The 26,416-nt window shown below is 45.1% G+C and overlaps 1 protein-coding gene across 3 annotated transcripts in view; it reads right to left on the reverse strand.

Annotated features, from left to right (window-relative positions):
• Window positions 1-4,606: 4,606 nt before the first annotated feature.
• LOC111982447 (endonuclease V) overlaps window positions 4,607-26,416 on the reverse strand; it is a 48,080-nt gene continuing 26,270 nt past the window's right edge. Inside the window, exons 8-10 of one of the 3 annotated variants that reach the window (XR_002879747.2) lie at window positions 22,232-22,336; window positions 19,666-19,850; window positions 4,607-4,916 (exon numbers count right to left, since the gene is read on the reverse strand). Coding sequence is in view for 2 of the 3 variants with exons in the window: in XM_024014013.2 (XP_023869781.1) it covers window positions 22,277-22,336 (60 nt within the window). In the remaining variant the exon portion in view is untranslated. The remainder of the gene's footprint in view (window positions 4,917-19,665; window positions 19,851-22,231; window positions 22,337-26,416) is intronic. The other 2 variants (XM_024014013.2, XM_024014014.1) reach the window with 2 other exon arrangements.

The following is a 26,416-nucleotide window of genomic DNA, read 5'->3' on the forward strand; positions in this document are numbered from 1 at the left end:
CTACACCAGGCGGTGTCAGAGGAAGGCCCTAAAAATTGTCAAAGACCCCAGTCACCCCAGTCATAGACTGTTCTCTCTGCTACCGCATGGCAAGCAGTACTGGAGCGCCAAGTCTAGGACCAAAAGGCTTCTCAACAGCTTTTACCCCCAAGCCATTAGACTCCTGAACAGGTAATCAAATGGCTACCTGGACTATTTGCATTGTGTCCTGCCCCACCCCTCAACCCCTCTTTTACACTGCTGCTACTCTCTGTTTATCATCTATGCATAGTCACTGTAACTATACATTCATGTACATATTACCTCAATTAGCCCGATTAACCGGTGCTCCCGCACATTGGCTACGCGGACTATCTGCATTGTGTCCCGCCACCCGCCACCTGCCACCCGCCAACCCCTCTTTTACGCTACTGCTACTCTCTGTTTATCATATATGCATAGTCACTTTAACTATACCTACATGTACATATTGCCTCAATTAGCCTGACTAACCGGTGCCTGTATATAGCCTTGCTACTGTTATTTCCACTGTCTTTTTTACTGTTGCTGTTATTTCTTTACTTATCTATTGTTCAGCTAATACTTATTTTTTACTTAAAAATTGCACTGTTGGTTAGAGCCTGTAAGTAAACATTTCACTGAATACCTGTTGTATTTGGCGCAGGTGACAAATACATTTTCATTTGATTTGAAATGTAAAGGTCATTTTCCGATTGAGCCGACAGCTTTACCGTCTCTGCTGACACTATTGGCAATACATTTGTATCGCGCTGTACCGCAGCTCTTCAGCGCTAGGGATTGAATCCAGCCCTAGGCGACCAAGCAACCCCCTCAAAGAGAGACAATGAGAGGGCACTCTGTCCCASCCGACCACCTACAGATAAGAGGCTGCACTAACAGAGGGGCTCTGACAAGGACACCCATGTTAGCAAATTACAGAGGGGATTCACATTGCGCTGTCAGCTCCTGACGTACGCTTTCACGCAGGCCGTCTCCAAAAACACATCAAAGAGCTTGTTAACTTCAATCGAGCAGAAACATGTGAGGAGCGTGGAGTCTGTGTACCCTCCCTGTGTCCTCTCTCTCTCTCTGTCGTTGTCCCCCTCTTTTTCTGTCTGCTTTTGTGTCTACCTCTGTCTGTCTGTGTTCCTCTCTTTCTCTATCCAGGTAAGTACTGTGTGCTGAGTAGGAGTGAGACTGTCTGGTACTGTCCCTTCATTAGACTTGATAGACTACAGTTACATTTTTGATCTGCTCTGAGAATGCCTGATTGCACCTCCCTTGGAGGCTGGGACCACATGAAACACTGTTTGAAGATTAAATCAAGCTAGGAAATCCTCAAATCAACTGCAAAAACCACAGGATGAAAAATGTGGATGAAATATGTATGTTTATTTCTCTTCTGGTGCTTTCAAGTGGATCTTCTGAGAGCTGTTGAGTTTATGATGAGAGAACAAGAGAAGAGGAGAGCTACACTGAGTCTGTGCAGTGATGCCTGTCTGTCTGTCTGCCTGCCTGCCTGCCTGCCTGTCTGTCTGTTTGTGTGTGTAGAAAGAGAGAGAGAGAGCGAGGATGTGTGAGTGACTGAAAGAGAGAGAGATGAATGTGTGTGTGAGTGACAGAGATGAAAGTGTGTGTGAGTGACAGAGTGAGTGATAGATGAAAGTGTGTGTGCTGCATTGCCAAAAGAGATAATACCACCCCTACTTTGACTGTAAGCACAGGGCTCAAACTAACTATGACAATGAACTATTGGTGCTCTGTTCATTCTTCAAACAGAATCAAAACACCAAATACCAAGACACATTACACCACTGCTGTTAATTCTTTTCAATCTTTATTTTTTAATTGTTGATATAAATGACAGGACGCTAGTCTCCTGCAGGGCCTTACCCCAAATCTATCTCTTTAATGCTGAGTGCCAAGCAGAGACTCATCGGGTCCCATTTTTGACAGTATTTGGTATGAATCGGCTTCCCCAAAGTCTGGAGGGTCTCCTGGAGCTCATTCTGACTGGCCATCCACTATTCTTCCTTCGCCTGGAGGCTCTCCTGGAGAGCGTTTATCTGGTTCTGACTGGACATCTCTCCTTCTTCTGCTTGCCTCAGTCTCATCTCCAGATCTACTTTCTATTGCCTGAGAGTATAGATTTCAAGGTCTCTAGTTTTGAACGTGGTGACCCCCTCCTCTTGAGCTCTTCCATTTATTTTATCCACGTCCCCTCGCAGGCCTTATAGTGGTTCAGATTCTTTCGGAGGGTGGATATGTCCTTGTCCATCTCTTTTAACATAGCCATGGACCACACCCTGAGCCATGGACCACACGCCATGGACCACACCCTGAGCCACGGAACCACACCCTGAGCCACGGACCACACCCAGACACAGAGACCACCCACAAGCCAACGGACCACACCCGAGCCACGGACCACACACCAAGAGCACGGACCACACCAGAGCCACGAGACCACACCCAGGAGCCACGGACCACACCCAGAGCCACGGACCACACCCTGAGCCACGGACCACACCCTGAGCCACGGACCACACGCCATGGACCACACCCTGAGGGTTTACTTTTTGGAATTTCCTCATTCTCTTGGCTGTAAAATAAACATAACATCAGCTGTTTTACAAATGGAAATCTTTTTCACTTCCAACAGTAAATATATTTCTAGGCCTATTAGATTGAATTAGAATACCTTTATTTTCCCTATGTAAAAATGGTTTAACACAAGTCTGAATGATATTATTTGCAACTTGACAAAGTGTAGGCCTTAGCCTAGTTGTCCATATTTAAAATAGTAGGTTACCGTTTTACTGTGAAATGCGACGCACGTCGATCGCATGAATCTGGACAAAGTGATAGACTCTGATAGAGGCTACAAGGCCTATCATAATATCGGTCTAAACTGTAAGTTAAAACAGCTTGGGAATAGGCTGCATTGTAATTGGTAGCATAAGCTTCTTCTAAGTCTTTATGTGAGGTGTTGATCTGTTGAAGGTACTGAACTGTCTGTTCAAGCAGTTGGCACACAGTTCGAACACCCATTGGCACAACACAAGTCATGCAACCAGAGGTCTCCTCACAGTCCCCAGGTCCAGCACAAGAGGCTGGGAAATGCACAGTATTAAATAGAGCCATGACTACATGGAACTCTCTGCCACCCCAAGTAACTCAAGCTAGCAATAAAACCAGATAAATAAAAATATTAAATTAGACCTTATGGCACAACGGGGACTGTGAAGAGACAGACATTTTGATATATTATGGATTGTATTATGGATTGTTATGCATATGATGTATTGTTATAGTATGTATTGTTATGTATATTACGTGTTGTATTATACATTGGTATGTATATTATGTGTTGCATTATGTCTGTTGTGTATTGTTATGTATATTGTGTAGTATTATGTATTGTTATGTATATTGTGTAGTATTATGTATTGTTATGTATAGTGTGTATTATTATGTATTGTTATGTCTGTTGTGGATTGTTATGTATTTTGTGTATTATGACGTATTGTTATATATGTTGTGTATTGTTATGTATATTGTGTATTATTATGTATTGTTATGTATATTATGAATTACATTATGTATTGTTATGTATATTATGTATTTTATTTGTTGCGTTTTGTTTTCCGGTTTGGACACCAGAAAGAGTAGCAGCAGCTAATTGGGGATCCTAATAAAATACTAAATACCACAACAAACAAAAAACTTCATGCACGCTTATATCTTGTTCTAAATGTAAGGGGGAATGAATAATGACTACCTGTGGAGCCTGTCTTGGAACAAATCATTCTAATGTCAGTTTACGGCCTCATCTTTTTATGTTTAGGCCTAATGCATCTATGGGAATCTGAAACAGACAAGCACAATATGCCAACTCAACGCCTTCTAAAATGCACACTCAGCACCAACAAAAATAGACACCCGGATGTACACATGCCCCCCTCTACAAACTACAAAAATAAACACTTACCACACACACACACAGTCTGTTCCCTTCCTCCTCAACCTGGCTCGTGGCCAACTCCTGGGGCTGCAGCCCTCTGACGTGTGTGTGTGTATATCAGTGGGTTTCGATATGTACAGTCCAATCCTGAGTTCCTTGGAGGCCGGCTGGTCCTGACCCCCCTTGCTGATCAATACTGCCCCCGGTTGGTAGCTCTAATCCCGTCCCTGAACCTGCAGCGTCAACCCCCCTCTGCCCTTCCGCTCCGCTCCCTGGGCCCGGCAGGCACCGCACCGCCATTACACACACACACACACACACACACACACACACACACACACACACACACACACACACACACACACACACACCACACACACACACACACACCACACACACACACACGTGATGTAAGAAGTGTGTGAGTCACTCCTAAGTCTATAATGACGTACAAACACCCTCTCACCTCAACCACACAGAGCCACAGATACTGTAAATCAATTGGGAAAGTTAGTGTTTGCGTCACTCCTTTTACTGTACAACTACTGTACAACTCAGCTTGCTAACATGGGGAAAGGTTAGCTGAATTCTGTACATCTTTGCTCTGACCCCCAAAATGTCAATAAAGAGTGAGTAAATACATTCAGGGCTCAGTTGGGATTTATTTACAGGATAAAAAGCATTTCTGTGTAAAAAGAACCCAAAACATGAGTACAGTATATAAATATATTCTTCTAATCTTAAAAATACCCATAGACCTATACTGTAGATATAAAGAGAATGGCATAAAAACACTGTAAATCTCATGTAAATCTCTCTCATGCACCCACTCACTCTCTCACACACAAAAACACATTCACACACTAACAGGCACGTTGAAGGCTCTTCGGGTATCTTCTTGTCAGGCATCACTGTTGTGTTTTGCATTTCATGATGTGTCCACTTCCCAGCACTGAGGAGAGAGAAAGAGTTGACATTAGTACATCAGCTTTGCATAACACGACACATTCTACAACAGACAACATCCCCAAATAGTTAAAGTATTTCCAAAGTCTCTTCAGACATTAGCAATAGTATCAGGAGCTGGCCTGGTATACAGCTATCATAACCTTCAATAGTATCAGGAGCTGGCCTGGTATACAGCTATCAAACCTTCAATAGTATCAGGAGCTGGCCTGGTATACCAGCTATCATAACCTTCAATAGTATCAGGAGCTGGCCTGGTATACCAGCTATCATAACCTTCAATAGTATCAGGAGCTGGCCTGGTATACCAGCTATCATAACCTTCAATAGTATCAGGAGCTGGCCTGGTATACCATCTATTATAACCTTCAATAGTATCAGGAGCTGGCCTGGTATACCAGCTATCATAACCTTCAATAGTATCAGGAGCTGGCCTGGTATACCAGCTATCATAACCTTCAATAGTATCAGGAGCTGGCCTGGTATACCAGCTATTTTAACCTTCAAAAAGTATCAGGAGCTGGCCTGGTATACCAGCTATCGTAACCTTCAATAGTATCAGGAGCTGGCCTGGTATACCAGCTATCATAACCTTCAATAGTATCAGGAGCTGGCCTGGTATACCAGCTATTTTAACCTTCAATAGTATCCGCCAGGGCTTACAGTGACCTAATATGCAATTTGCACTGATATCACTGAGAAGACATTTCCATTAAACTGGAGAAAAAGAGAGAAAGAGAGGAGAGAGAGAGAGGAAGGGAGGGAGAGAGACGAAGAAGGAGAAAGACGGAAAAGGAGAAAAGGGAAATGAATGGGATCAGGTTGCTGTCCATTACAATCAGACACTGTAAGGGTCAATGTGCTGACCAGTGATAATAGACAGAGCATAATAGAAAATAGACCTATAATGGAGACAGAGAGGAGACATCACAGAAAGCTGACCCCAGGTCAGCGGTAGACAGACGGAGAGGAGACGCTGCTGTGTCTCCTGAGGGAGAGGCAGCACTCAGATCAGTGGAAGAAGTGGGTTACCTGAGTACTAGAAGGCATATTAGCTATTATAACTCATGCTAAAGGGTACGTAAGCTATTAAGTACAACATGGTCAGTGATGAGAAAGGGATGTGTTCGTTCGGCTGATGCTGAAGGAGTTCAATGGGGATTGACTAATGTATCACACACACACACACACACACACACACACACACACACACACACACACACCACACACACCACACACACACACACACACACACACACACACACACACACACACACACACACACAGTGTCAAATCAAATTTTATTGGTCACATACACATGGTTATCAGATGTTAATGCGAGTGTAGCAAAATGCTTGTGCTTCTAGTTCAGACAGTGCAGCAATATCTAACATGTAACCTAACAATTCCCCAATAACTACCTAATACACACAAATCTAAATAAAGGAATGGAATATATACATATAAATATATGAATGAGCAATGACAGAGCAGCATTAGCAAGATGCAATAGATGGTATAAAATACAGTACACACACACACACACATATATATATATATATATATATGAGATGAGTAATGCAAGACAAGATATGCAAACATTATTAAAGTGGCATTATTAAAGTGACTCGTGATAGGTAGTTTGGAGGGCAGGTAGTTTTCCCCCAGTGATGCGTTGTGCAGACCGCACCACCCTCTGGAGAGCCTTGCGGTTGTGGGCGGTAATACAGCCCGACAGGATGCTCTCAATTGTGCATCTGTAAAAGTTTGTGAGGGTTTTAGGTGACAAGCCAAATTTCTTCAGCCTCCTGAGGTTGAAGAGGCGCTGTTGCGCCTTCTTCACCACACTGTCTGTGTGGGTGGACCATTTCAGTTTTCCCGTGATGTGTACATCTAGGAACTTAAAAATTTCCACCTTCTCCACTGCTGTCCCGTCACATTATCTCTGTACAATGGGCAGTGTGAGTGAACAAGGAGTGAACGACATGTGAGTGGGATCGCTGCTGTTATGTCTGAATGCAGAGCGGATCTGAATCTCTCAGCTGGCCATGACTCACCTCCATTCACTCCATTGTGTGAAAACACATTTCCTTCAGTAACAGGATACAGGAAGTAGTCCTCTCTATTCTCTGTCACACTACACCTCACATAGAAGCTCTCACCACGAGTGGCACCCTATTCCATATATAGTGCACTACTTTTGACCAAAGCCCTATGGGACCTGGTGAAAAGTAGTGCACTATAGGGAATAGGGTGACATTTTGGACGCAGCCCACACCTCCAGCTCTACCCTTCATTACCTGGAGTTGCATCAAGAGTAGTGTCAAGGTTTAAAGGGTCACTTCCTGTGTGAGGGTGTCTTAGAGTCGCACTGACTGATTAATGTCAGGAGGGTAATCAGAGGTTGCAGAACAAGACTCTCTTTGGTAAAGATAAGTTACTCTTCTGATAAAGAGGGGGATGTAGCGTTTGTGAAAGCTTCAATGGGATGTGCGTGGGACTGAGTAATCATAACAAAAATAATCCTACATAGGGACATTCTGACAAGAACAACCACACTGCTTCACTTGCTGAGGGAGTTGTCTCAGAGTTCGTCATGCTGATCGGTCCCCTTCTCCTCTGTGAGACTGTTGGGCACTTCCCCCAATCATTCAGATTGTCGTTTATCACACTTTACCTCCTCACCAGTGGCACACAGCTTTAGAGATGTGAAAACGCATTTCGGAGGTTAGCTTCCCCTTTCAAACGTGGTCTTAGCTTGTTAACCCCATCACAAAACTATACTAAAGTTGTCTTTACTGGTACACATACCTAATAGCTAACCACATGACTTGCACCTTGACATCTTCCATTGAAAATAGAAAACTGCTTTGCCAGCAATTACTTTCAAAGGCCTATTGGAGAAAATAATATTTTCAAACGTGAATGAAAGTGTCAAAACGCATCCTTTGATATAGTTTAGATGTCAGTATAACACACGGGGCACGGTTCAATGGCAGACATGACCAGGCAGAGATGGAGATTGATTTGGAGCGGAGGTGTCACAGGGCCAGATAACTCACTGGAGAGAGGGAGCCAATGACATGGCCCTGTCGTCACACAGGTACGTACACACCAAAACACACACACACACACACACACACACACACACACACACACACACACACACACACCACACCCGCACGCACGCACGCACGCAACGCACGCACGCACGCACACACAATACACGTACAGACACAAACAGCGCACACACACATTTGCCTACAGTGCACTCGCGTTGCCAGATGGGAGTTTACAACTTTCTGCACTCAAAACACACACTATGTCAATGACAAAATAAGCCCAACACATATGGATTGTCAACTCAAAAATGTGTGCATGGGCCATAAATTCACACATGAACCCCCCCCTTCCTTCCCCAACCCCCGCCCACACACAAACATCCCCCCCAAGACACACTCACAACCCCCCTACACATAAACACACACACCGCCACACAAACACCTACACCGTATCATAACTGCTGGAGTCAGCACATTTGATCTGTTTTATCCATGCTCAGACATCACCAGACTATACAGCAGGCTGGCCCAGCCCTGCATCCTGCATACAAATATGAGAAGCCACACACACACACCACACACACCCCCATAAACGGTTTGCAATATTTTCCCATTTCCTCTGCAGGTAGTCAGGCAGTCAGGGCGGGGCGACGGTTCATCTTTTAGGGAGCTCTGCCCTTCAGTATTAATAATCTCCCAGTCACACCTCACTCGTTGGGGGATGAATCATGTTGTATGGGGCCTGGCGGGGTGAGAGACATACGGTGATGCACAACATGATGGCTGCCTTTGTGTAGGGAGGAGGGGGGAGAGGAAGAGGGAGGGGGGAGGGGGGAAGGCCATGGCCCAGAGATCTCTATTTCCATGGCACATACTGGATATGCCCTAATTCACGCACACGAAACGACACACCCATACACACAGTCAGCAACTGATTGGATGACTGAGCATTAGGTGGTACGTGTCCATGCCAACACTGTTGAACATTGCCGATGGTATTGCATCACCACCTGGGGTCTTTCATTTAATCCAATCAAAACCTTGTATACAAACACCTGAAGACACTTAAGGTCCCAGACACCGAAACGGGAGCGCAAAGTGATTTCAAAAATAATGCAACAAGAACCAGCTCCGTCTGTTGATCTCAATTTCACTTCACTTTCATAATTTGTTTTGCTCACAGACCGTATCCTTGCTGAGGGAGTTGTATAATGATGTTTAGAGTGGAGTTCACCGTACATGTGTTCCCAGTAAATATATTGAACAAGCTATGCCCTCATTTCTCTGCTGTCCCTTTAATAAACACTTGAGCTCAATAACAACTAGCTAGACTGATCACGACCGAGGTAAAGGATCATTCATTACAACTAGATACGCATCGTAATATAACAAGTGCTCAGGGAAAATGGGGTGCACACCTAAGTGTCATCAAAATAGCTTGAAGGGTGTGTTTGTGCGGGTGTTGTGAATATGGTGGTGTGCCGTTACGGTAACATTTGTGTGTGTGTGTATTATAATAATCCATTGTGTGTGTGTGCGCCCTGGGACGGCCTGACGCTGTTGACGCTAACTGTGACATGATTGATGAAGAGGTGGCGGTGTGACAAGAACAACTGGGCTCTCTGCATCCGCCCCGGACTACAGTACTGCCACACTTCTCCACCACACACCTCCTCCAGCTGTCCCCGTGACCACGCTCTCTCACGGAGTGCGTGAATCTGTGTGTGAGAGCGTGGGTGTGTTGTGTGTTAATGTCCTTTTATCGTTGCAAGGGTAGCGAGGAGATGCTAGATGCATAACACTGAACAGGGACAAGTGGAGTTAAGGTGTTCAGCTCTAGGGTTTGAATGCGTTTGAGTTTAGCTGAGCGTTGTTTACTCAGCATGATGCTTATGAAGTTGTCTTAAGGTGTGCGGAGAGAAAGGGAGAGAAAGGGGAGAGAGAGGGAAAAACGAGAGAAAGGGAGAGAGGGAAAAACAGGAGAGAGGGAGAGAGAAGGAAAAAAAAGAGAGAGAGGGGAGAGAGAGAGGGAAAAACAGAGAGAGAGGGGGAGAGAGAGAGGAAAAACAGAGAGAGAGGGAAAAAACAAGAGAGAGGAGGGGGTGAGAGAGGAAAACAGAAAGGGAAAACCGAGAGACAGGGAGGAGAGAGGAAAAACAGAGAGAGAGAGTGGGAGAGAGAGGGAAAACAGAGAGAGAGAGGGGGAGAGAGAGGGAAAACAGAGAGGGATAGTGAGAAGGATTGAACGCGTCGGGAGGAGGCGAAAGACAGCAGGGACAGAAAGACGAGTGAAAGAGAGCTAGGCGGGAGGGCAGGAACAAAAGGGCAGAGAGAGGTAAAGAAAAGCTGTGTGCAAGAGAGAGAAGGAGCGCTCTGCTCAGTGGGGCTGTTTGAAACAGCCTGTCTGACATGAAAGCGCTGGGCTCTGTGACCCTGGAGGGCATCATATTACATTACAGCAGCAGGAGAGAGGGAGAGTGTAATAAAATGATAGAGAGAGGGGAAGAGAGTGAGAGAGAGTGGAAGAGAGTGAGAGAGTCGAAGAGAGTGAGAGAGAGAGGGGAAGAGAGTGAGAGGGGAAGAAAGAGAGAGAGAGATAGAGTGCGTGAGAGAGAGAGGGTAAGAAAGAAAGGTAGAGAGAAAAAACAAAGATACAATGAATCCCATTGCACTAAACACAGACTTCACAGACTTCAAAGACTTCAATGGCTAGCCACAACACACATTCACATTGACATACACACTAATACATTACAAGCGAGTCTGTGGGCACACATTACGAGGGATCCAGTGGTACCCCATAGATGGACCTATCAGTCTCAGGCTATCCAAACAGATCTGATTCACTATGATTTAGCTCACAGATTCAACCCCCATTATTTGAAGTAAATGGGTTTGGGAGGAGATATTTCTACGGAGGCTCATGGCCATTGGGCCAGACTGAGGGATGGGCTAACAGTGGGCAGAGGAGAGATGGAGGGTCGGGAGAGAGTGTTACCGGCACCGTGAATCAGTGTTGATGTAAGCAGGTGTAGTAGAAAACACACACACACACACGAATACAGAGGCAAAGGCACACACACATACACATGCATGATCATAGTAGATTGTGACTCACCATTTGGCACAGGTACGGGTGAGGTGGTCATCTACCTACTGATGTCGCTGTCTCTTCACAGCATCAGTTCAGTGGATGGTGTAGAACACCTCTGACTTAACACCATACAAGGGGAGTGAGACCAGGAGAGTGAGCAGATCATCGTGTTGATTTTATGACTGACTGTCTGCACTCATCATTTCCTGTGGGATTTTGCACGCCAGTTGATGCGTATAGCCGGTGGATGTATAAGCATGCGAGTGGATTTACGAACGTGTGTATGCAGTGCGTACCTTTGGGTATCTGTTTCTGTGTGTGTTTGTGACAATAGCTGTGAGTGATGTCCTGGTTGGTTGGTTGTGGCGAGGCACTATAAAGCGCCAGGGTGTAAATGACTATTTGATGCTCTCTCAAGGCACATCCATATTCATCTGTTGTCAGGGATGTCTGATTAACAGCCTCCCCGCACACACCCACACAACTGGCTCAATCATTCATATCCATGGACAAACACTCTCTCGCACGCAGGCACATACACATACAGCATACTCTGCCAGTAAATACTGAGGGCAATGAAGACGGGCAGTCACTACTGGCAGCTCAGAGCTCAATACCCTAAATGGCTACATATCCTCAACGGCTAGTTAGTAGATACAACTCAGCATTTAAATCTCTCTAATCCCCAAATCAGCAAGCAAAAGTGATTTGATTTCTGAAATTGTAAACTGCGACGACGGAAGGAAGGCCCGAGAGATGATAATGGAACGTGTGCCGATATTCAGAGCGACACACATAGGAGTTGGCGATAGACAGAAAGATGACGAGCTGCAATTTGTTTTGGAAGGTGGTTTTGTTGTGTCTTTATGGAGTAGAATATTTCAAACGGTGGTTCAACACTAAAGAAGAAAAGACAACACAGCTAATTCGGAATCATACTGTACGGTAGCATAATCGCTAACACTGAGGCCCACTGTACGATAGCATCATTGCTAACACTGAGGCATACTGTACGGTAGCATAATCGCTAACACTGAGGCCCACTGTACGATAGCATAATCGCTAACACTGAGGCACACTGTACGGTAGCATAATCGCTAACACCGAGGCACACAAGCATCATCGCTAACACAGAGGAACACTGCATGGTAGCATCATCGCTAACAATGAGGCACACTGTATAATAGTATAATCGCTAACACTGAGGCACACTGCATGGTAGCATACTCGCTAACACTGAGGCACACTCATGGTAACATAATCACAAACACTGAGCAATACTGTATGGTAGCATCATAGCTAACATTGAGCAATACCGTATGGTAGCATCGTCGCTAACACTGTGGCATACTGTATGGTAGCATAATCGCTAATGGTAGAACAAGCTGAGCCAATAGAGTAACTAAACAGCACTGTAGCTTACTGAAGAGACACTAAGTGACTGAAATCAAAAGGAATGGCTGGACCTCACAGTCAGTTCCTCTCGGCCTAATGTAAAATCTAAAAACGCATCCCATGATGCATCTCGCTTACCATCTCAAGGCTGATTTGTCCTTATTGCAACAGATCGGTCTGTATTGATTTGCCCATAGAAGCCCCATTGATTTTCCATTTTAGAGCAAGGTATGGGTATTTGTGCTCGCAGTGGAAGGAGAGGCAGAGGCAGGCGTTGGCACTTCGCACCTGAACAGAGGCAGAGAGTAAAGTCAAGGGAGGAGGTAAAGTCGGTTTTCTTAAAAGACAAATAAGGCCATCCATCTCAGATGTTCAGCTGTGTCAGCCCATCTCTGCCAAGGCATCTATCAATAACAGCTCTCTGGACTGCTGATCAGAACTGTTGACTGTTGTTTTATTTTAGATGAACAGTAGGGCATGAAAGTTCAGCTGCAAACAGCTGCGTATATAATTCTGTTAGAACTTCTGGAATCTTTATTTTCTCCTTTTGGGTAAAAACCTACAGGAACTTTTGTCAACTCTAAACTATGACTGACCTTCACTGGCTTCTGACCCAAGGTGCCTCTTCCTCTCTCCTCTGGAATGGACAGAACCAGAAGGAAAGGTAAACTCCTAATAGGTACAGTGGCTTGCAAAAGTATTCACCCCCTTGGCATTTTTCCTATTTTGTTGCCTTACAACCTGGAAGTAAAATAGATTTTTGGGGTGTTTGTAATCATTAGATTTACACAACATGCCTACCACTTTGAAGATGCAAAATATTTTTTATTGTGAAACAAACAAGAAATAAGACAAAAAACAGAAAACTTGAGCATGCATAACTATTCACCCCCCCAAAGTCAATACTTTGTGGAGCCACCTTTTGCAGCAAATATAGCTGCACATCTCTTGGGATATGTCTCTATAAGATTGGCACATCTAGCCACTGGGATTTTTGCCCATTCTTCAAGGCAAAACTGCTCTAGCTCCTTCAAGTTGGAGGGTTCTGTTGTTGTACAGCAATCTTTAAGTCATACCACAGATTCTCAATTGGATTGAGGTCTGGGCTTTGACTAGGCCATTCCAAGACATTTAAATGTTTCCCCTTAAACCACTCGAGTGTTGCTTTAGCAGTATGCTTAGGGTCATTGTCCTGCTGGAAGGTGAACCTCCATCCCAGTCTCAAATCTCTGGAAGACTGTAACAGGTTTCCCTCAAGAATTTCCCTGTATTTAGCGCCATCCATAATTCCTTCAATTCTGACCAGTTTCCCAGTCCCTGCCGATGAAAAACATCCCCACAGCACGATGCTGCCACCACCATGCTTCACTGCGGGGATGGTGTTCCCGGGGTGATGAGAGGTGTTGGGATTGAGCCAGACTTAGCGTTTTCTTTGATGGCCAAAGAAATACATTTTAGTCTCATCTGACCAGAGTACCTTCTTCCATATGTTTGGGGAGTCTCCCACATGCCTTTTGGCAAACACCAAAAGTGTTTGCTTATTTTTTTCTTTAAGCAATGGCTTTTTTTCTGGACACTCTTCTGTAAAGCCCAGCTCTGTGGAGTGTATGGCTTAAAGTGGTCCTATGGACAGATACTCTTATCTCCGCTGTGGAGCTTTGCAGCTCTTTCAGGGTTATCTTTGGTCTCTTTGTTGCCTCTATGATTAATTTCCTCCTTGCCTGGTCCGTGAGTTTTGGTGGGCGGCCCTCTCTTGGCAGGTTTGTTGTGGTGCTATATTCATTAATTGTTTTCTTCTTTCAGTTTCAGGATCAACCCTGATCTGTACTTCTGCACAACTTTTCCCCTGACCTGTTTGGAGAGCTCCTTGGTCTTCATGGTGCAGGTTGCTTGGTGGTGGCCCTTGCTTAGTGGTGTTGCAGACTCTGGGGCCTTTCAGAAGAGGTGTGTATATACTGAGATCATGTGACACTTAGTTAAATAAAGTCCACCTGTGTGCAATCTAATTGTGATTTCTGAAGGTAATTGATTGCACTAGATCTTATTTTGGGGCTTCATAGCAAAGTGGGTGAATACATATGCACGCATCCCTTTTCAGTTTTTTATTTTCTACAATTTTTTGAAACAAGTAATTATTTTCATTTCACTTCACCAATTTGGAATATTGTCCATTACATGAAATGTCCATTACATGAAATTCCAATAAAAATCTATTTAAATTGCAGGTTGTAATGCAACAAAATAGGAAAAACACCAAGGGGATGAATACTTTTGCAAGGCACTGTACATCAATGGAGAGGATAACAGTGGGGAAAGACAGAGGGAGGTAGTGTCAAAGGACAGTAGGCTGAATTTGAACGCATGCCGACACCGTAGACTTGTGTGCAGGAGACCGTGGCGTTACCTCTACACCAGCCAGGCCACAATGGGTCAGAATTTTGACACATTTCAGAGTAAAACATTCACTAACTCTCAACATGAAGAAAAGCATCCCCAATCTGGGGAAAAAAATAAATAATTTGTGAGTTTTAAACAAGTTCTTTTTTTTTACCCAAATTCAAGCAGATGCCTATTGGGCTGCATTGAGTTGTGTGGGTGCACCAGTTAGCCGGAAACAGGAAAAACATCTGTTGGAGTCCTTGATAACTTTTAGTGTGAAGAGTGAACACACAAGCTGTGGGGTGTCACGATTATTTTACACTTGCTGAGTAAACTTTTTCATGCTCAATGCCAGTGGCTTTCTGTGTTTTGATGTGTGTGAGATAGAGTGTGTTGACCTTGAACTGATACAAAACCAGCTATTGTCAACAATTCAGAGGAGTGCAACAACAGTTTGTCTTTTCTTTTATTTCTCTCTCACTTCTATACTTCCTTTGCACACACCGATTCCCTCAGTTCCCCTTCACATCTGTTCAAAAACACTTTTTCTCTACGCTTGTCTCTCCTTACTGTTCCACGCCTTACATTTACATTTGAGTCATTTAGCAGACTCTCTTATCCAGAGCGACTTACAGGAGCAATTAGGGTTAAGTGTCTTGCTCAAGGGCACAGACAGATTTTTCACCTAGTTGGCTCGGGGATTCAAACCAGCGTCCTTCGGTTACTGGCCCAACGCTCTTAACTGCTAGACTACCTGCCACTCCTCTTCTCTACATTCCTCCGCTCTCTCTCTATCCATCTCTCATTCTTGGGGGCTCAGCGATTGTTCTTGTTATCGTGGGACGGGTTGTGAGAAATGAGGCAGGTGGCAGCGATTTATCAACGATTGAGGTTCGCACAGTGCGGTGGTGTTCTGGGGGAAAGAAGGAGGAGGAAGGGAAAAGAAGGGATGACAGGGTTTTTCGTTCCTGAGGCCAAGCTTGATGAAACAATTGCGGATCCACTCTGCCGGATCAAACAGACAGGTAGATACTAGATTGGGGGTCTCCTCCCGCTGATTTGCCTGGCTTCGTCTTCTCTCCCCTTACACCCCCGCCCATCCCTCATCCCTGATTCCCCGCCTCTCCAGGTTGCGGTACAAAATGCTCATCTCCCTCCCTCCCTCTCTTTTTATTCACTGTGTTTCGCCTCTGTCTATTCGGGTGGAAATGGATGACAACGTAGCAGTAGAAAAGGCAAGAGATGGATAGTTGGAAAGATGGACAACTCTCCCTCCCTCCCCATCTCTCTCTTTTTGTGTCTTTGATTGCGCAGTCCCAGTGCGTGTTGGGGGAAGAGAGGCATGGAGGCAGGCGCCGGGTATCCTGCCAACCCTCTTTCTGTCTGCCAGGAAGGACCCAGATGCCTGCTGCTGCCTCTGGCACACTGTGCTACTCTAGTCTACACTCAATGGGCCTCATATAGAGGGAGGGGTGGGAAAGAGAGGAGGGGGCAGAGGGGCGATGGAAATAACCAGAGGGGGGAGGGAGGGAGAAAGAAAGAGAAATGGGGCAGACGGAGAGAAAAAGAGAATGAGAAGTGAGAAAGGAAAAGAAATTAGGAGAGTTAAAGGCGAGAGAAAGAAAGAGGAGAAATGAGAGAAATGTAAGTGAGGACAGCAGATAAGATAGAGACAGAGAAACAGGAGAAACAAAAGAAGGATGAGAGAGNAGAGAAATGTAAGTGAGGACAGCAGATAAGATAGAGACAGAGAAACAGGAGAAACAAAAGAAGGATGAGAGAGGAAATGAGAGTATCCTTCAGGGTATTCCTATTCTGAGATCAAACTCCCTCATGTCTTCAGCTTCAACATCAAAAGGAACACTCACCTTTTGCCCTTATCATACAAGCACAATAACATCCGTGTAACTGTCAGGATTTGAACCCTGTTCTCCCACGGGAGAAGCTAACGTCTTGACCTTTGGACCAAGAGGACATTTCCTTTTGGCCTGCTGGCTGACACTGATTTTGAAGTCGAAGGCAGGGCTACCCATCACGTGACCATGAGAAACCATGACTGACTCAAGTCCGCTACACTTGCACACATGCATAAAACACGCACACACTTTTCTTGTCTAATTAAAAGGTGTGTTGTCACTGAACAATATTTTATTTGTGCATCTGAATCCCTGGGAACACTCAAAGTCAGCCTATATACCATCATGCTGGTGTTTTATCATTAAAGGTCCAATGCAGCAGTTTGTATCTCAATATCAAATAATTTTCTAGATAACAATTACAAAAATTAAAAATAAACAAAAATAGCTTCTTAGCAAAGAGCGAGAAATTGCTCTTTGCTAAGAAGCTATTTTTGTTTATTTTTATTTTTTGTAATTGTTATCTAGAAAAAGCAAAAATGTTGCTAGGACTGTCTGGGAGTGGTCTGAGTGGGAAACTGAAAACTAGCTGTTATTGGCAGAGAGATTTGGAACTCCCTTTCTTATTGGTCTATTAACTATTTTTCCACCTGGTGATGTCACCATGGCAGGCCAAAACTCCATCCCACCAAAACAGGCAAACATTTCTGCCGTTCTTTTCAAACAGTTCTTACACTAAAAGGGCATGATCATAATTTTCACAATTTCACAGTATTATTCCAACCTCACAGTGTGGAAATATATATAAAACACAGGTAAATCAAATGTTTGACTGCACTGGCCTTTAAATCATCCAAAAGAATCCCTACTTTCACCAAGAAGTTTTCTTATTAATTAGTTGTCCTCCTCCCTGCCGAGTCTATTCATCTCCACAACATTTCCCTGACATTTTGGAGATCAGTGGGAAAGGGCAGCAGTGTGTATATCAGCATGAACCTAATTGAAAACTTCAACTCCTATTCATTTAATTTAGTTTAACCTGGCGTCCCCAGTTATTGGTTAGGACTGAGGGGTGGGTGGGGTAATGGAGGAGGATAGAGGGAAATGATTGGTTAAGAAATCACAGCATTGGGCAGCATCCATCAGTCCTGGGAGGGAAGAGCTGTACAGGTCTGTGAGGGACTAGCTGTAATGTTACCGTGGTGTTCAATGAGGATAAATACAAGAGAAAGGTGTTTTTCGCCTTGGATGGTCACATGATCAGAAAATACTCACGGTCCTTGTTTGTAAAAGTTTAAATAGATGAAAAAGCTAAACTCAGGTGTGAATGCACACACACACACACACACACACACACACACACACACACACACACACACACACACACACACACACACACACACACACACACACACACACACACACACACACACACACACACACACACACACACACACACACACACACACACACACACACCTCAAACCACGACAAGAGCTCTTTCCCATCTGCATTGATTCCTGTACTCCATTTCTCCCTTGCTCCTCAGCCTCCTCATCCCCGTCTCCACTCCTGTCGTTCCTCTCCTCCCTTCAGATCCCTTCATCTCCTCCCCTGCTGATCCATCTTTCATCCCGTCCTCTCTCTCTGTCAGAATCCTATTGCTTTCCTGCCAAGCTTTCTCTCCCTCCAGCATGAGTCAGTGAGAGAGGTGCTCATTCCCTTTGCACTGTAGGGGGCTATGAGGGGGTTGTGAGAGACAACAGGTGGGCTCACAGTCCAGAGGCTAACAGAGGAATGGATACTCCAGTTCTACCCAGTGGTCCAGGGGATGATAGGCTCTGGGTATCTAACAGAGGACCACTAGAGGTATCCATTTTCTGTAATGGGATTCCATTGAGATAGAGACTGTGGACTTCAAGGGAGACTGGTTAGGAGAAGGGAGCACAACGATTCTCTGCCTAACCACTAGAAGAAACCTGTAGAGCAGTGGTATGCAATCGTAGAAGTATCCATTTTCGATTTTCTTTAATGATCTTTTATCCAAACCTGGAGATCCTATTGAGATAAATAGAGCCCAATGATCCTTTGACTAAACTCTATAAGAAGACTACAGTGCGGGGTTAGGCAATCGTACCAAGTATTTAAAAGTCTGCGCTTATACTGGCCCTTGCAGAGTAAGATTACCCACCACCCCCGTTTGTAGAGAAATGGCATTGGATAAACTTAACAAGACAGAGGCCACCACATGCACGCACTGATGAATAATGTAACAGGAAGACAGAAACCCTAACCATATAGCCACTACTAGCAACCACTACTGATCCATGACGCACCAAATCCTCTCCATTTTCTCGTTACCCACCATGTCGGAGACAGTAGCATACTGTACAGTTAGAGGGGTTGAGCACACTCCAGCCCTCATTAGAACAGTACCAGAACCTGCATCGCCAGAATATCTGCCCTGCATAGCTGATCCACAGAGCTTTTTAAGTGGAAGGGAGTGAGGGGAGGTTTTAAAGGGGAAGGGAGATAAGGGAGTTAAAGCCTGGAGATTCAGAGAGGGGCAGCCTTGCTCACTCGGCAAAAACCTTCCTGTCACTTTCCCCTTTGTTGAGCGAATGATCAAAAGAGGACGAGGGGTGAGAGAGAGCATCGCTCCTGTCATGGGGGAGTTCAAACGGGGATAACTTTGGAATGTAGGAACACGGGCTGCATTTCAAATGGGTGTTAGGGTGGGTCCGTGCAGTGGATGCATGCATCTGTGTGTGTGTATGTATGCGTGTGACTAAGCAAGAGTGTGCAAATGTCCTCTCGATGTGCACATCTCTATGTGCATCTGTGTGCTCACGCGCGTGCGTCTACGTGTGTACTGTACTGTAACTGGGTATGCGAACATCCTTTGCATCCTCATACGACTCTTGAAGCYCTGGAGCTTTGATGACTCACTAAAAGGAGGGGATGATGGGGCACTGACTGTTGTTTGGGAGGATGATCTCTGGATCTAAGGCTGCCTTAGCCTTCCGTCCTTCCCCCTCTCCCTCCCTCGCTCCATCCGAGGAGCTCTCACCTCACACCAGTGGCTCCTCACTGAGGAGGAGGGGGAGGATCATCCTCCTCAGTCAATTTCATACCTAAAAAAAAAAAGTTTGAGATAAAACTWTACTAAATATATTACCATCACCAAATAACTGATTAAAATATACTGTTATGCAATGAAGGTCTACAGTAGCCTCAACAGCACTCTGTATGTCAGAACCATAGTCGTAGGACAGCTAGTTTCCGTCCTCCTCTGGGTACACTGACTTCAATACAAAACCTAGGAGGCTCATGGTTCTCATTCCATTCCATAGACTTGCACAGTAATAATGACACCTTCCGGAGGACGTCCTCCAACCTATCAGAGCTCTTGCAGTACTAACTAATATCTTCTCCATCCAATCAAAGGATCAGAGAATTAATCTAGTACTAAAAGCATAAACTACTGCAGTGCATAAAATGGGGTGAGTAGTTGACTCAGAGAGAAAGACAATAGTTAAACAGTTTTGAACAAATGATAGTGTTAAAAAAATTAAGGAGATGCAGCAGAGGGAGAGCTAGCTATATTTTATTGTATTTTCTTTCTTCTTAGTTTACCTTTTACTTAGTTAGCTAATTTAGCCTACTCAACATCCTGACTCAAACAGTGGAATGCTATTTATGTTAGCTAGTTGGCTAAGGCTATCCAACAATGCAACTCTTCCAAAGTCAAGGTAAGCTTTCGGTTTTGATTATTTATTGCCACCGGGGTTCACCGGTGTAACTGCTAAACCGCTTGCTGTATATCAAATCAAATTGTATTTGTCACATGCGCCGAATACAACAGGTGTAAACCTTACAAATAGTCTAGGTAGCCATTTGATTAGCTGTTCAGGAGTCTTATGGCTTGGGGGTAGAAGCTGTTAAGAAGCCTCTTGGACCTAGACTTGGCGCTCCGGTACCGTGCGGTAGCAGAGAGAACAGTCTATGACTAGGGTGGCTGGAGTCTTTGACGATTTTTAGGGCCTTCCTCTGACACTGCCTGTTATAGAGGTCTTGGATGGCAGCAAGCTTGGCCCCGGTGATGTACTGGGCCGTACGCACTACCCTCTGTAGTGCCTTGCGGTTGGAGGCCGAGCAGTTGCCATACCAGGCAGTGATGCAACCCGTCAGGATGCTCTCGATGGTGCAGCTGTGAAATCTATTGAGGATCTGAGGACCCATGCTAAATCTTTTCAGTCTCCTGAGGAGGAATAGGTTTTGTTGTGCCCTCGTCACGACTGTCTTGGTGTGCTTGGACCATGTTAGTTTGTTGTTGATGTGGAAGCCAAGGAACTTGAAGCGCTCAACCTGCTTCACTACAGCCCCGTCGATGAGAATGGGGGCGTGCTCGGTCCTCTTTTTCCTGTAGTCCACAATCATCTCCGTTGTCTTGATCCCGTTGAGGGAGAGGTTGTTGTCCTTGCACCACATGGTCACACTGTACTGCGTGATTGTACACATGGATTGGATTGTGAGTTTATTAACACGCTAGGTCTAGTTTGTTAACTATAACGTTAATATGGTGACAATGATGTAGGCTGTCTATCGGTTAGCGGTATGAAGGTTTGGCTTGGAGAGGTTTTTTTGCGCTTGGTCACAAACAGCTGTTGTGTTGTGCACTGAAGTCCACAAGAGAAGGGAAAAGGTGAGAGAAGGAGAGCGTGTACAGTAGATGTGAGAAGGAATTATACAATGAGCAAAGTGATGATGCTGTATGTGGCTGCTATGAAAGTGAACTGTGTGATCAGGGTGTATTTATTCCGCGATTCTGTTGCAAAACGTTTCTTTAACAAACGCAAACGGAATGAAGTGGGGAGGGACCTACCTACATTTGTCCAAAATAAACTATTGTTTAAGTTGCAAACTGTTTCGACTAATGATTACAGCCCTTATCAGGTAGATGCAGGCAAGAGTGTGCACGGTGGTATTAAATCAGTCACTGTCTGCCACCTGTGCACCCACATCCTCTCCCTAATCTTGAACGGCACAAACAGCCACTGCCTCACACCCCTTTTTTTCCCCTCCCTCCCTCCATTCCTCCCTCCTTCGTTGCTCAACCCCAGGTGGTTCCACTGGCTCACCTCCCACACCTCCCCCTGCAGAGAAGCTGTCCTGGGATAACACTAGTGCCTGGTATACCCTCTGTAAGGACATTAAGGGCTCAGCACTGGGCTGGCAGCCTGGCACAGATCCAAAGAGTGCAGAGAGAGACAGAGTGAGAGACAGAGAGAGAAAGACAGAAGGAGAGAGAGAGAGAGAGCGAGAGAGAGAGGGGAAGACAGTGAGAGAGTGGGGGAAGAGAGTGAGAGAGTGAGTGAGAGTGAGAGAGTCAATTCAATACCAGCTATATATCTGTTTGAAATGGGACAGTGTTTTATCTCCCTCCACATTAGTGGGGACAGCACAAGCGTTAGTATTTGTAAGCCACGGCAAATGCCTGCAATGAGTGCTTTACCTCTGTGTGTGTGTCTGCTGAAACACCTCCCAATCTCCTCTATGCTCAGGTGTCTGCAGCAGTTGGGAAGTGGACACGGAGGTACTCTCTGGAGCGCATGTCCGCCTGCAATCCCAAAAAGATAGCAGAGGGGTTAACTTCTCCTGCCGCCAACAACACCAATTAGGCCTCTTGTCTTCCCACTGTCATAAAACTGCACACCTACGTATTCTGCAATATCTCATTGACAATGCAAGATCTCCGTGAATGTTTGAGTTATGACACTACACTTCTCAACTTAGGATCCCCTGTCCTCCCCCGCATAGGATTGGATAAAAGCAGCCTGAAATAAAAAACAACAAGAACCCATCAAAGACTTGCTGTGTGCTTCATCTCGTCATGACAATGCCAACCATTCATCCATCAAATTGTTTAATAACTAATCTAGAACTGTTTATTTGATTTCCAACTGTCAGAGTCGTGTGTATAGGTGGCAGGGAAGTCAGGCGCAGGAGAGTCAAATGGAGTGTAATGGAGTCTTTTTAATAGAAGTCCACTAAACATACTCCAAACACTAAATGTACATAAAAAACAAAAGTGGGTACGAGGACCCGTCGCACACCTATACAGACATATATACAACACTGACATAAAAACAATCTCTGACAAAGACATGAGGGGAAACAGAGGGTTAAATACACAACAGGTAATGAATGGGATTGAAACCAGGTGTGTAGGAAGACAAGACAAAACCAATGGAAAATGGATCAATGATGGCTAGAAGACCAGTGACGTCGACCGCCGAACACCGCCCGAACAAGGAGAGGCAACAACTTCGGCAGAAGTCGTGACACCAACCTGCCTTTGTTCTTGCTACGTGACTCAGTAAGAGTCGTGGATTGTGTGTGTGTGAGATTTGTTTGTGTGTGTGTGGTTGTGCTTTAGCTGTAAGTGTATGTGTGTTTGTGTTTCTATGCGTATGTGTGTATGTTTCTATGCGTGTGTGTGTGTGTATGTGCTTCTATGCGTATGTGTGTGTATGTGTTTCTATGCGTATGTGTTTCTATGCGTGTGTGTGTGTATGTGTTTCTATGCGTTAATGTGTTTCTATGCAGTGTGTTGTGGTGTGTGTGTGTATGTTTCTATGCGTTGGTGTTGTTCTGTGTATGTGTGTGAGTGGTGTTTCTATGAGTATGTGTGTGTGTATGTGTTTCTATGCGTACGTGTGTGTACGTGTGTGTATGTGTTTCTATGCGTATGTGTGTGTATATGTTTCTATGCGTATGTGTATGTGTGTCTATGCGTATGCGTGTGTGTGTGTTTGTGCTTTAGCTGTAAGTCATGGATGGTATAAGGTAGGTATGAGGATTTAGAATGAAAGGGGGTTTAGAATGTGTTTGGTAATGAATGTGTGGCCTTGGTAAAGCCCTAGTGTCAGTTACTTTAATGAGAACAGTCAGTGTGAATTCCACTGGGGATTTTTCTTCTCTGTCTATCAATCAGCAAGGACGTGAGTCACTCCATTTGCAGCTGAAGCCCCTGAATTACCCAGCACCCGGATGAAAACATGTGTAAACACACGCTGGCACATAGGCAGACACTGTGCGCACACACACACACAAAAACTTCACAACCCTGGAGAACACGCGCTCCAACAGATCTTAAAATACCCTTAAAAACTTCACATCACAAAAACATCATAGAAGACCAGTGTTCAACTTTGATACATCTGGAGTCTGCTCCAGTAGCTTTTGGCGTGGCGCGGAGCAAGCATAAATAACAGGTGGGTTCCAACTTACTCATTATCATAACTTCCCATAGCACTCAGCGAAGCACAAGAGACAACACTCGGCTGATTTGTCATTGCTTTGGATGGGAGTGGGAGAGAAAGGAGGGAGCAAAAGAAAAGAAGAGAGAGAGAATGAGAGATGTGGGTGATGCATTGGCGTGTGGTTGACAGAAGGAGAGGTAGAAGGTAGAAAAGGTAGTGCCAACAGGAATGAAGGGGTCTGATTGAAGCTTTGTCCACCAGTCTCCCGTTGTCACCCATAGAGCTCTTACACTGGGAACAGGACTGGCAGGGTGTGGGTGCACAGCTGGACACTGAGTCGTCACAGCTCAGCTGTGGCACTTGGCAGGGGGTATTGGCGCCATTTCACACAAACATGTACATACGTATGCCTTCACGCACACTCACATGCATGCAGACATGTTTACACACACACTCAGACACACACTCACTCTCTTTCTCTAACTCTGCGCCCTGGCCTCGTTCCACTGGCCTGAGGCACGGCTTTTGCTCTCCCCCTGCAGCCCTACAGCAGTTTGTCTGGCTACACTATCCCTCTCTTCCTCCCTTCATCTCTCTCCCTCCATCCCTCTCCCTCTCTTCCTCCCTTCATCTCTCTCCCTCCATCCCTCTCCCTCTCTTTACTCCTCCAGCTGGACTGGGTTTCTGGTTCAAGCTGAAAATGTCAAACAGAAATATATGAACATTTAGAGAACCTGAGGGCTTCAACAAGCAGCACCGTTTAATGCTGCAGTAGTATCGCCCCCCACCCTCAGAAAGAAAGCACACTTGCGGAGTGAAATCGTTCAAAGTAACTTATTTTTCTGCAATATTATGAATATGAACTATTTCCCACATATAACAAAATATGAATAACTGGTGATATTTGCTCAGATATAAAATGCAAGTTGTGAGGAGTGTAGGCTAGTTCAAATCTTCGTAAGACAGTAGCTGGACACACGGTGCACTTGGGCATGATGCACTCAAGTAAATAGTCAAATGTTGAGTCACATCGCCGAGCCTTTGTCAAGAAATCTTACCGTACACCCTGACCACCCGCTACAGTAGAACACATGGCATGCACTAAGCACACTAACCACCTTAAGTGAGATGCATTTGTCGCACTCAATCCCCATCCACGATAACACAGCAGGAAGAGGACAGAAGTTAGTGTGATGACTCTGCTGGTGTAATTCCTCATAGTTAGTGTCTAGCCTCTCTCCTGCATTGTGTGTTTTCTGCGTCTGCACTGTCATTTGTTTCCATGGAGGAGAGGAGATAAAATGCACTGGATACAAGACCTGGGTTTAAATACTATTTGAAATCATTTCAAAACTGGGCTTGATTGAGCTTGCCTGGCTCAATGGACCAATAGAATAGTCCAAGAAAATAATTCCCGCCCATCTGACACTCCAGGCAGGCTTCAAACAAACGTTCAAAGTATTTGAGAGATTTCAAATAGTGTTTGAACCCAGGTCTGCAGTAGACTGAATGTGTTTGAACCCAAGTCTGCAGTAGACTGAATGTGTTTGGGTTTGAACCCAGGTCTGCATGTGTTTGAACCCAGGTCTGCAGTAGACTGAACGTGTTTGGGTTTGAACCCAGGTTCTGCAAGTTAGACCTGAAATGTGTTTTGGATTTGAACCTGCCTGCAGCAGACTGATGTGTTTTGGGTTTGAAACCGCGGTCTCAGTAGATGAATGTGTTTGGGTTTGGAACCCTGTCTGCATGTGGTTTGAACCCGAGGTCTGCAGTAGCCTGATGTGTTTGGGTTTGAACCCTGGTCTGGCAGTAGACTGAATGTGTTTTGGGTTTGAACCCAGGTCTGCATGTGTTTGAACCAGGTGCTGAGTGAGACTGAACGTGTTTGGGTTTGGAACCCAGGTTTCTGCCAGTAGACTGAATGTGTTTGGGTTTGAACTGGTCTGCAGTAGCCTGAATGTGTTTTGGGTTTTGAACCCTGTGTCTGCAGTAGACTGAATGTGTTTGGGGTTTGAAACCAGGTCTTGCATCTGTGTTTGAACCCAGGCTGCAGTAGACTGGAACGTTGTTTGGGTTATGAACAGCTGTCTGTTGCAGTAGTACCTGAATGTGGTTTGGGTTGAACCAAGGTTCTTGCAATTGTTGTTGATACTCCAGGTCTGCAGTAAGACTGAACGTTTTTGGGTTTGAACCAGGTCTGGCAGTAGATGGATAGTGTTTTGGGTTTGGACACGCACTAGGCCTGCAGAGACTGAATGTGTTTTGGGTCTTGAAGCCTGGTAGCAGTAGGCCTGAACTTGGTGTTTGGATTTGAACGCCTGGTCTGCAGTAGTCTGAATGTGTTTGGGTTTGAACCCTGGTCTGGCAGTAGACTGAATGTGGTTAGGGTTTGAACCCAGGTCTGCCTGTGTTTTGAACCTCAGGTCTGCGTAGAC

This window comes from Salvelinus sp. IW2-2015, linkage group LG21 (genome assembly GCF_002910315.2).
Source record: "Salvelinus sp. IW2-2015 linkage group LG21, ASM291031v2, whole genome shotgun sequence".
Classification (NCBI taxonomy): Eukaryota; Metazoa; Chordata; class Actinopteri; order Salmoniformes; family Salmonidae; genus Salvelinus; species Salvelinus sp. IW2-2015.